We start from the raw sequence: 13,094 nt of genomic DNA, 5'->3' as shown, positions 1-13,094 counted from the left end.
AATGGCCATTATCATGTATTCCTTCCATTCATAACAAAATGGGATACCTTGTTTTTGGTTTTGTTCTTTTTCCCCTTTTCCTCCAGCTCTTAATCCTGATTCCTATATAGATTTCTTTCTTACAACAAATTGGACCAGTCACAAGTTTTTTATACAACTTGGAGTCACTTGATCAGGTTTTCTATAAGCCATTTGTGCTCCCTGAAGGCAGGGAATGTCTTGTTTTTATCTTTGTCTTTATATCCCCAATGTAGCACAAGGCCCCTAGCATGTATGCAGTAGAAGTTTACTAAGTGTTTTAAATTGAAACTAAAGAAAGCAGCCCCTACAGTTAGGTGAGACAAGTAAATAGAGTTAAAGTGTGATAGGGAACCAAGAGCAGAGGAAGTATAAGAAAAATCAGCTTTCCATAAAAAAATGAGTGGATACCAATTTACCTGTAATCTGTTATATAAGACATCCTGCTAAGCCAAGTTGTCTGCCAAGGCTCCCTCTTACAAAGCATTGGAAAATTAGGCAGACATACCTCTTCAGTATCCCTGGCCCCATGGACCAACATCTCTGATTGGAGAGGGTGTAAGGTGGATATCAGAGAGTTCTTCTCAAGTTCTCATTTAAGGAGGGGACCCCGCATGGATATTTTATAATTTCTCACACTACTAAAGGACTTTTTCATGCCTCCCATGCCAAGGTACCCTCATCCTTCCTTCCTCGCTCAATTTCTTTTTATGTGTTGTTTAGGTTGTTAGGCTCTTATAGCCAAAGATTGTATCTTACCTTTCTGGGTATTCTCAGTATTTTGCAAAGTTCCAGGCACACTGTAGGAGCCCAATAAATGTTTATTGATTAAGTGACTCATCACAAATCTAAGTTGAATTCACGAAACAACTAATAATTAAGCCAAATGTAACACCAAATAAAGAATATGTTAAATCAATGAAATATATGGCAATTAGAAAATTATGCAGCCCAACCTTAGACTACCTGATTGCATAAAAGTTGTTATGAAAAATAAATAGTGAAAAAGGCAGTTTGATCACTAACATCTGGGAAGGAATGATATCAAATCAATGAAATATGCTCTTTGAATTTGCATTTTAATATCATATGCTTATTTATGAAAGTTTGGGAGATTTTCTTGCATTGCCTTCCCTCAAAGAAGCTCTCTTTTATGGAGAGAGGCTAGAATATTGTCCTATTGATTCCATTGTATTCTTTTTTTTATAACTTAATTCATATGACCATGTTATTGATTTTCCCAGCCAATAGATAAAGAAGAAATATAATTTCCTTACTGAGCTGCATGTTTCTGAGTGTAACTAGTAGCTATTTTTCTTTACCTCCAAAGATAAAAAAAAAACGTATTGGTAAGAAACCATTATCTTCACAACAACTAATATTTATGAGCACTTCAAAGTTTGCAAAACTTTTTCCATATTATCTCCACTGAACCTTTAAAGAAGTCCTTGAAGTATCTGTTACTGACTTCATTAGCCTCATTTCATAGATGAGGAAGTTAAGTCTCAGCATGTTTAAGCGACTGGCCCATGGTCACCCAGCTAGTAAATCTCAGAAATGAAATTCAAACCTATCACTTTGGACGAGATATGATTATCAGCAGAGTGCAATTGAAACCCCTGTTTTAGAGGGTAAAAACAGAATAGAGTATGTGGAATTTGAAGAGAACTGGGATGATTTTCAGGCTCCCTAAATATCTGCTTTATTTTTTTCCAGTGCATCTGATTTAACCTTCATTTATTCTGCTTAAGACTTTGATCCCTCTTTAAATTGTCAATCTCCCAGAAGATATAACACTTTCAGATGTCAGTTGATCAAGTTGGCCCTTACTATTTCTACTGTTCCTCTTCCTCTTCCTTTACCTCTGTGTCCTTTATTTGGTGTTTAAAGCCTTTCAAATCTGGCTCCATTCCACTTTTCTAGACTTATTGCTCATGATACACCTTCATAAAATCTACATTTCAGCCAAAATAGTCATCTAACATTTCCTCATATATGACATGTCTCTATGCTTGCTTGTTGTTGTTTTTGTTGTTACTGTTATTTTTTAACAAAGGCTCTTCATGTATCTGAATTTTATTCCCTTTTCACTTCCACCAGATAAAAATCCTTCTTCCTTCAAGGTTCAACCTAAATGCTACCTCCTACAGGAAGTCTATCCTGATCCCCAGTTACTAGTGCCCTCCTCCCTGGAAATGATTTTATATTTATATGATGTGATAGTGATTATATGATAATGTGAAAATGATGATGATCTGAAGGTGACATAATGTGATGATGATGATGGTGGAGAGATTTGATGCTGATGTGATGATAATAGTGATGATACAGGATGATATGATGTGATGATGTGTAATGAGATGCTGCGATGATTTGATAGTGATGATATGTTGATAAAGATCATGATGATAATATGTTGATGATGATTATATGATGATGTGACCATGCTGTGATGATAATGATGATGGTGATGATGATGATGATTGGGTACCAACTATGTGGCAGACATTGTGTTGTCCACAGAATACAAATACAAAAATGAAACAACTCCTGCCTATTGAATTGTACTAGGGGAATGGAACATGCCCACAGATAAGTAAATGCAAAATGTATATACTGTACACAAAATAAATATAAAGTGTGAGTGAGGAGATGCTAATTACTAGGAGTCAGCAAAGGCTTCTTAAAATAAGAGACTGAACTCAGCCTTGAATAGTACTAGATTTTCCAAGTGATGATGGTAAGGATGGAGAGCACCTGTATATATTTCATATTTACTCATTTGTGTTTATGTTCTCTCCAATGGCATATAAGCACTTTAAGAGCAGAAACTTTAATTTTTGTCTTTGTAACCTAAGGACTTTTAGGCCATGCCATCTGTCCCACCACTACACCATTAGGACCTCCAAGTCTTTCCATCTGCCTTTTCATTAAATTTTCATTTATATTTTATTCTCCCCCAGTTGGAGAGCAGAGACTACCTTAATTTTTCTGTTTACAACTCTAGTATTTAACATTGTGTTTGTCACATTAAATAAACAGTTTTTCATTCATTTGTTCATTCATTCATTTATTAAATACATACTGTGAGCCAGAAATGTGTTAAATGTTGATGATATAAAGACTGGCCAAAAAAGTCCTTTCCCTCAAGATCCAGCAAAGGAATCCAGAGAGATAAAAAGAAAATATCTTGTCAGATTTGGAGATGACAAAAAGCTAAGAGGAAAAATTAACATTTCCTGACAGAAGAGGGATCCAATGAGATTGTAACAAACTAAAACATTCTGATGATTAACAGTAGCAGCTAATATTTATACATTTCTGACTAAGTACCATACGCTGTGCTAAGCATAAATATTACTTACTTGAAGTTTACTTGAACCTCTCAACAATTCTGGGAGGTGGAAGTTATTATTATCCCTTTTTTGTTGTTTGATTTTTTCAGTCTTTATGACTCCATTTGAGATTTTCCTAAACATTGTGCCATCTAGCTGCATTCAATAAGATAAATTTTAATAGGAATAAATTTAAAGTCTGAAAAAACTAACTCCACAAATACAACATGGGGAAGGTATAATTTGAGAGTAATTAATCTGAAAAAGTTCCATTGAAGGCCTTATAGGTTCAATAGTCAAGTGGGAACCAATCTTGGACTATTTTAAGAAGGTTATAGCTTTTGATCAATGGTGATTCCATGGTACTCTTTTGTAGTCAAACCACATCAGACATATTGTGTGTTCAGTACTAGGTGCGACATTTAGTTAGGTTATTGATAAACCAGATAACATCCAAAAGATATCAGCCTCAATGGTGAAGGGCTTTGTGTCAAGGTTTGAAGGAAATGGGCATATTTAACCTGGAGAAGGGAAGACTTAGGGGAAACATAAAAGCTAAGTTCAAGTAGTCAAAAGGATTTCATCCTTTCTGTTTACTCTTAAAGGAAAGAATCTGGAGCAGTGGATGGAGCTTGGAAAAGGCACAATTAATTGGGCTTGATGTTAGGAAAAACTTTGAGAATTAGAACCATCTCAAACTGTATCTGGTTGATATATTGGATTGAGCGCTAGTCCAGGAGTTAGAAATACTCATCTTCTAGAGTTAAAATATGGCCTCAGACACTTAGTAGCTGTGTGATCCTGGACAAGTCACTTTAACCCTGTTTGCCTCAGTTCCCTTATCTGTAAAATGAGCTGGAGAAGAAAATAGCAAGCTATTTTAATATCTTTGCTAAGAAAATCCACAGTGGGGTCATGGAGAGTTGAACATGACTGAAAAATGACTGAGCAACAACAGACTACAATAGGTTTCCTCTACTGAACCTTCAAGTTGGATGATCATTTAGAAATTATGTTGTGGTGCTGATTTTTTCCGATGTGTGGGTTGGAACAGAAATGCCAGCTGATATTCTTACCATCCATCAGGTTCTATGATTCTGTGGTCTATAAATGAAAGTGTGGTGAGCATGTATGTTGTTAGATTTTTGTCTTATTTCTATAATTCAAGATTTTTCTCAAAAGAGATTACACAAGCACAACTTCTCCTAATACCTCATACCTCAAACAGAAGAATTACTTGCCATGCTGGAAAGCAGCCAGATTTCTAAATTGAATGTTCTCAGTATGATAAATTTTACATAAAAGAATAAAGCCTAATACAAGAGAGATGGACAAAAAGGACTTTTAAACTCTGCAAAAAATACAAAAATATTTACCCTCTTCAGGAACTTGAGTCAACTACTGAAGAAAAAACACTGCATATGAAAGTTTGTTGTCTAAATCATCTAATAACATACATTTCAGTGAAGAAAATGTATAGTCATTGGGAAAGTTGACTCAGTAAAAACTGCATTCCAATCCTGCCTCTTAAAATTACCAGCTGTGTGACCACAAACCAGTCAATTAACCAATCTAAGTCTTAGTTTTCTCATCTGTAAATTGGAGATAATAAAAGTTACCTCACAGGGTTGTTGGGATGCTCAAACGAGATACTTTATTTAAGTCAATTAGGAAACTTCATAGATCTAACTTGTTAGGTAATAGCAGCAGCAGCAACACCACGTGGTCAATATGTTGGATGTTCAGTGTTGTGAAAAAATATTTCTATCAACTAAGACACTCTCAGCATCAAAAATGGTTTAAGATCTTTTAGAGAAATTCTCAAGTTTCTATTGTGAAACTGAAAAGAAGTCTTGTAATCCAGAAACAGGGTAATTATTTCAAAGTATTATATTCATAATTCAGTTAAGATCATGCCAGCTTGAACTTTCTCAGTCAGGCATAGATTGGATTGATTGAGTTTTTAATGTCACTGATTACAATTGAAAGGGTCAGCTGGATTTGCATAAATCCAAGTGGACACCACACAATTAAACCTTGCTCCACAAAGCACCTTAAAAGACCAAAAAGGCATAGACTTCTCATATTAAAATAGCCCCTCGTTCTTTTTCCTTCATAATTTTTTTCTTCTTAACCTTTCCTCACCCCCCCTCCAAAAAAAAAGCTACTTATCACAAATTATTTATAATATGCTCTGAGGCATTAGGATGAATTAGAGGAAAAAATTCTATTCTATAAGCCTAAACAAAATCCTTGCATTCACACAGACACACACACACTTTTAATAATGTTATCATTTCTCTGCAGGCACTATCTAAATAGAATTTTATTCCTCTCTATTTAAAGGGATGAAAATAAAAAATCATACACTTTCTCTGAAATTCTATATGCTTCTTCCAGCTGTTGCTGCTTATTTTTTAGAAGAATTATCACTTCCTTGTTACTGTTCAGTTTTATTTCAGGCATGGTATAATTGCTCATTCATTGATTCATTCAGTCAAACAAGCATTTCCTGAGTTCTACTGTGCATTAAGAAATGAAGCTACAAAGACATCATCTTTGTGTTTAAGGAACTAGGAAGCTCTATGATACAGTAGGTGGGGCACTAGGCCTGGAGTCAGGAATATTTGAGTTTAAATGCAGTCTCAGACATTTATTAACTGTGTGACTCTGGACAAGTCATTTTATCTTTCTATACCTCAGTTTCCTCCTCTGTAAAATGGGAATATTCATAGTATCTCCCTTTCAGGGTTTTTGTGAAGATAAAATGAAATAATATTTTTAAAGTGCTTTGCAATATTTAAAGTCCTTTGTAAATGCTAGCTATTTCTATCATTAAATTCTGTCGACGGAAATGGCATCCCCACAGAAAAGCAAATACTATATATTAAACTATATGCAGGGTAAATACTCCAACGAAACCAGTAAACATTTATTAAGTGTCTACAATATGCCAGACACTGTTCCAAATGCTGTTTGCAATTAATAAAAAGAAAGACAGTTCCTGTCCCAGTGAGCTTAAGTCTAAAGGGAAAGACAGCACAAAAAGAGGCAGGAATGAGGGATGGGGCATGGGACACCAGGGGCTCCTCGCCACAGGGGCGACATATTGTCCATATGTTTTGTGGACATAAAAGCAGGCAGACAGCCAGTGATGCAGTGAATAGAATGTTGGACCTGGAATCAGGAAGAGTCATCTTCCTGAGTTGAAGTTTGTGCCTCAGACACTTAACTAGCTGGGCAAGTTACTTTAATGCTATTGCCTCAGTTTCCTCATCTGTAAAATCAATTTTTTTTTATTTAGAATAATAATAATAATAATAATAGCACCTCTCAGGACTATTATGAGCATCAAATGGCATAGTACATGACACATAAAAAGTACTCATGAATGTTAGCTATTATTATTTATTATCAGTAGTAGTGTCATTGAGTCAAAATTTAGGAATGTTTTGAGGATTGTTCCAAATTGCATTCCATAATGACTTGACCAGTTCATAGCTCCATCAATAATGCACTAATGTACCTATTTTTCCACAGCACCTCCAGCATTTGTCATTTTCTTTTTTTATCAACTTTGCCAGTCTGATGTTTGGGAGGTAGAACTTTTAGGATTCTGTAATTTGCATTTCACAAACTATTAGGGGAACATTTTATATGGTAGTTGATGTCTTGTATTTACTCTAAAAACTACTCACATATGTCTTTTGAATGTTTATCACTTGTAAAATCTAATAGGAATCTAACCTGTGTTAACCAAGCTTGTTACCACTCAGCCCCAGCTGATTTTAAATCTTAGTTTCAGCTGACTAAATAGAATTGCAGAACTGATATTTATTATATTACTTTAAACCTTAAAATATTTCTTCCCTACCCACCTTATTCCCACTGCAAAGCTAATTTGGGAACAATAGTTATATTTTGGGAAAAGTGATTTTTAAAAATTTATTTGGTTACACAGAAAAATTTACTTCCATGTTATTTTATTAAAGTCAGGTCAAGATATAAAGATGCTGTGCTTTTATCATGGTTGGTAATTGCAAATAGAAACTGAGTCAATCTATTTTTCATGAAGTTATAATTAATGGCTTTTGGCCTCCTATAGGTTCCAGCTTTGTAAATGAAGACCAGCCTCCTCCAAAGACAGCTGTGCTTTCTAAAGATGCACCCAAGGGAGCCAGTAGGACCACAGCACAAGCAGCGAACATCGTGACCACTCCCCGCCGGAGTTTGCTTCCTGCACCAAAATCAACTTCCACTCCTGCTGGTAAGACTTTCTGATCTAAAGGATCTGCATGTCATAGTATAAAAGCTGTATTTTATTAGACATTTTCCTAAAAATCATTATGATCTTTTCAACATTAACAATGTAAAAGGGTAAAACAAATAATCTCTGAGTGTGGCAACTATATGTCTGGGTTTTCCAGTAAAGTCCCAGTTTTTAAGAAAAAAATAAACTTTAGAGCAGTTTAACAGAAGGAATCAATCAATAAGTCAATATTATTGAACATCTATTGTATGTTAAACACTGAATATATAAAAAGAAGCAAAAAGACTACCTGCCTCCAAGGAGCTTACAGTCTAATCAGGAAGTGAACATGTAAACAGATTTATACAAAGCAAGGTATATACAGGATGAATAGAAAACAATTGTCAGAGAGAAGGTCCTTTAATTAAGAGGTGTAGGAGAAGGCTCCTTCTAGAGTCTTTTGGAAGTCATTTTGGAAGCAAGTGAGGTCAGTAAATCACAGCAGAGGAGGGAGATTGTTCCAGACATGGGGGACAGCCAGAGAAAATGCACACAATACCCTTTGTGAGACTGTATATAAAGCTTTTTTAAAATATGGTACAGTTATTTGTTACCTCTAAGATGCCTTCTACCTCAGATTCTATGAGCCTGTGGCTGTGAGCTTCCAAAAAACTATTTTTAAATGGTAAACTGAATTTATTAGCAGAGAGCTGTTTACCTGGAGTCTGTGATTTTTTTAGATTTTCATAACTAGGAAGGTAGGTACCTCAATAGAGAGAGCACCATATTTGGTGTTAGACTTGAACTAAAATATTATTTCAGACATTAACTAGCTGGGTGACACTGAAAAAGCCATTTAACCAATCAGTGTCTGCCATTGTTTCCTCATCTATAAATTGGGGATAACAATACTACTTACTTCCCCAGGTTCCTATGAGGATAAAATGTGATATTTGTAATGCAGTTTGCACACCTAAAAGCATTATGTAAATGCTAGCAATTATTATAATTGTTATAACTGCCTTTCAATGTATTTGGTTTCATTTGTTATCCTATATATTTTATTTTATGCATTGACAAATATTCTTGTCCAAAGGCTTCCCCAGAATGCTTGAAGGGTTTCTTGACACACACAAAAAAGTTTAAAAAAAAAAGAAAAGAAAACCTCATTATTGCGTTATTGTATATAATGCATTGTTCCAGATTCTGTGACAAACAAAAACTGTGTCCTGTGACAGAACTCAAATTTCTATCAGCTTAAAAAATAAAATTTACTTTTATTATTAGAAAAATAACAGATTCTTTTCATCATGCTTACCACTGAGGTTATTTAAGCACTTCAAGGGTTTTATATAGACCTAACTTCAATTTCATTATTATTAATGTTCAATGAAATCCATATTCTAAGGAAAAGAAATTGTACTTTTAGGGAAGTTTCACAAAGGGAATGCCCTTTGTTTAACTGCGTATATGTCCTGATATTTTTTAAGAAAACAAAAATAGACTATTGGGGGAAAAAAAAAAAAACCTACCCTGATCTTTCCTTCTGATAAAATGTGAATACTACTAACCACATAGAACTGTGAGGAAAGAGATGTGTAAATTTTAAAATGACAGAGTAATGTGATTGGTTATTTACCCCTAAGTCTCTTTCCTCTTCTGACTTAAGTACCACTTTTCTTTCAGATTCACTTGCCAAGTCTGGTTAATTCTAATTCTACAACCTCTATTTCTTTTCTCTGCTCACTAACCCATATTATTACAATAACCTCTTAATTGGTCTCCTTGCCTTTTCTTCTCTTCAATCTGTACCATCCCCATTCCTCCAACTACTTCAGTGATGTTCTTAAAACACAGTCTGACCACATCACAGCCCTTCTCAATAAACATCAGTGGCTCTGTCTCATCTCTGTAATTAAGTGGAAGCTCTTCTGTTTAAAATTTAAAGCCCTCCAAATAAAGCTTTCAGTTTTACTTACATTATTCCCCTTCATGCACTCTGTAATATAACCAGACGAATCTTCTTCTTGTTCGTACATGACATTTTATCACCTCTGCCTCTCATAGGCTGTCTCCTGGCCTGTAATATATTGCCTTCTCACCCCAATCATTTCGATTTCTTAGTTTAGATCAACACCCTTCCTCAACCCAGCTAATTTCTTCTTCCCTCCGCACCAAAAAAATTTACCTTGCATTTATTTGCATGCACACACACACACATTCACACACACACGTGTTGTTTCCCTAGATAGATAATAAAGTCCTTGAGATCAGGACCTGGTTTTTTGGATTGGTTTTTGCTTGGTTGGTTTGGTATTTTGTGTTACCATCACCTAATAGAAGAGACCCTACTTACTAAATTGAATGACTGGTTGATGCAAAAGCAAGACAATAGTCCTGATGTTAATTCAAACCTATGCTACACGATGCAAATACTGGCTTAAATGGTAACAATAGAATTCTTTAGCTTTGAATCCAGATCAGGAGGGATAGGAAGCTTTCAAACTGGAAAATGATGAAAATAAAGAGACATTTTTTACAAAGAGAAAAAAGACAGATATATATAGATGCTCAGGTAACTCAATAGCAAACTTAGATTTTTTAAAAAGTCATATGAAGACTAGGAAAACAAGGATGAATAGAAGAATAAGGCGTATTCATATAAGAATAGTGTCAAGAACCCTGAATCCCAGAAGTGAAGCCTTATGAAGAAAGCTGAAGAAAAGGAGAGTTTTTGTTTTTCAGATGTTGGTGATCAAAGAAGGGATAGGACAGTGGTTCAGAGTGACTAGAACAGTGAAAGCTGACAGAAAGCAGAGCTGCTCAACTTTGATTTTGCTTCTGTTGTTTCTATTAAAGAAAATTATCTTTGAATAGCAGAGAACCTTGATGGCATGTGAATGAGTGCAGCTGTTCAGTAATTTGCACAAGGTATTGCCCTTCTTTTTCTTTAGGATTGGGACAAAACTGATTTTTTCCAATCTAGTAGTCATTGTCCAGTTTTCCAATATTTGCTGGTGTGCTGCATACAATACTTTTACAGCATCATCTTTTAGGATTTTTAAATAGCTCAGCTGGAATTTTATCACCTCCACTATCTTTATTCTTAACAGTGCTTCCTAAGACCCACTTGACTTAAATCTCCAAGATGTCTGGCTGTCCAAGGTGATCAGTACCGTACCATCATGGTTATCAGTGATGTTAAGATCATTCTTGTATAATCCTTTTGTGTATTCTTGCCATCTCTTATCATTACAAGGCAGTGATTCAGAAGAAACCACTTATAGAACTGATAGACGTGATTGTTGAGACAGTGTCCATGATCTTTGAAAGACTATGGAAAATGGGAGAGAGATAGCATAGGAATAAAAAAGGGTAGATTATTTTCCAGTTTTCAAAAAAAAAGAGAGAAGAGAAATAAGATCACAGATTCTAAGCCAGTGAATTTGACTTCATCTTCTGGCAAGATTCTAAAATATCTAATTAAAGAAGCAAGGATTCCAAAGGGTCATCATGATTTTATAATAAATCATTATCATTTTATAATAGATCAAAAGTGAGAAAACTTTTGATATAGATGCTAGCTTGGTAAATATCATTTTCTTAGATTTCAGCAAAGTATTAGACAATCTCAAATTTTTCTTGTACAAAGATGGAGGGATATGATCTAGACACTAAAGTAGTTGGGTATATTCTGAAGTGGTTGAAGGACTGTAATTAAAGAATTGTCACTGTTGGCTCTTTGTCAGCTTGGAAAGAAGATTCTCTGTGCCCTAGAGAATCAGTACTTGGGGCTTTGCTGTTTAACATTTTGATTAGTGATTTGGACAAAGGCAAGAGTTGTATGCTTATCAGATAACATAGAGCTAAAGTGATAGCAAACACTAGTTGCCAAAGTCAGAAAGCCAAGAGATCTTGACAAGTTAGAACATTGGACCAAACTGAATAATGAAATTGAATGAGAATAAATATAAAATCTTACAATGTAATTTTAAAATCAATTTTACAAGTAAAAGATTAGTCCATTTACAAGCATTTTAAGCACTTACTATGTACCAGAAACTATGCCAAGAGCTGGGAATATAAAGAAAGAAAAAAAACAGAATCTTTGCCCAAATGGAACTTACTTTCTAAGGGGGGAATTGTTCAAGTGTTTTCAGTCATGTCCAACTTTTGATGACGCCATTTGGGGTTTTCTTGGCAGAGACATTGGAGTGGTTTGTCATTTCCTCCCCCAGCTCATTTTACAGATGAGGAAACTGAGACTTGCCCAGGGTCACACAGCCAGAAGCATCTGAGGCCATTTTTTACCCAGGATGTCTTCCTGATTCCAGGACCAGCACTGTATTAACAGGGCTCATTCTAAAGTGGAGACAACACTCATATCTCACATGTATTTGAATGTTGTCTAAAGGAGTAAAGAACATTGAAATAACTGTACATACAAAATCTATATAGTGTCAGTAGAAGATAATTTCTGAGAAATTTCTAGTCATGGGGAAATAGTGGTCAGTGACCAGAAAATGTAGATGTGACTAGAGAACAGTTAATGTACAAAGAGTCTGTAGGTTTTAGTGAACCACAGGCTCAATATGAATCAACACTGTCCATACAGTCAAAAAGGTGATTGCCATCTGTTGATGGTGGTGGTAAAGGTCTTGTTTTTGATGCCATCTAAGGCTACATTGAAAGGCATAGTGTTTGAGTCTAGGGAAAGTTGAGTTGGTCCCTCTTTCTATTCTGGTTGGACTACATCAAGAGTATTATGCTCTGTCCAAGGTACCATGGTTCTGAAAGGCCTTTGATAAATTGTAGAATGTCCAGAGGAAGGCAGCATGGGAATATTAAATTCCTGTCAGTCGAGTATCATTTTACGAATCTAGGCTTTTTTAACCTATCTTTAGGGAAGACTTGATGGGACCATGTTGGATATATTCATGTGTTTTAAGAAGTGATGTATAAAGGGGGGGGGGGGAGACTAAATTTGTTTTGCTTGTCCCCAGAGAGAAGAGCTAGCATCAAAAATAGAAATTTCAGCTTAATGTAAGGAAAATTTTCTTAACAATTTAAAAATTGTTTTTAATTTAATTTTATTGCTTATTTAATTTTAATTTTGTTTAATTGTTCAGTAGTGTTCAATTCTTCATGAGCCCATTTAGGTTTTTCTTGGCAAAGATACTGGACTGATTTGCCATTTCCTTCTCCAGCTCATTTTACCAATGAGGAAATTGAGGCAAATAAGGCTTAATGATCTGACCAAGGTCACAGAGCTTTTAAATGTCTAAGGCCAGATTTGAATTTAAATTTATTTGACTTTCTAACAGTTAAAGATGTTCAAAAATGGTATTGCTGGAACTGGAGAGAGTAATTTCCCCATCACTAATGATTTTCAATCAACGGCTGAGAGGGTACTCATCAGGAATATTTTGAGATGGTTTTGTCCTGTTAGGAGATGACCTCCCCTCTTCCAGAAACCTCTTGTTTGTTACGCT

General features: G+C 35.1%; 1 protein-coding gene across 1 annotated transcript in view; it reads left to right on the top strand.

The window, feature by feature from the left end:
• Positions 1-13,094, top strand: part of MTUS2 (microtubule associated scaffold protein 2) — a 620,079-nt gene that overhangs the window by 389,516 nt on the left and 217,469 nt on the right. The window contains exon 6 of the mRNA XM_031960747.1: positions 7,459-7,620. Coding sequence (XP_031816607.1) covers positions 7,459-7,620 — 162 coding nt within the window. The remainder of the gene's footprint in view (positions 1-7,458; positions 7,621-13,094) is intronic.

This window comes from Sarcophilus harrisii, chromosome 3 (assembly GCF_902635505.1).
Source record: "Sarcophilus harrisii chromosome 3, mSarHar1.11, whole genome shotgun sequence".
Lineage (NCBI taxonomy): Eukaryota > Metazoa > Chordata > Mammalia > Dasyuromorphia > Dasyuridae > Sarcophilus > Sarcophilus harrisii.
This window is presented reverse-complemented; position numbering and strand designations above follow the sequence as displayed.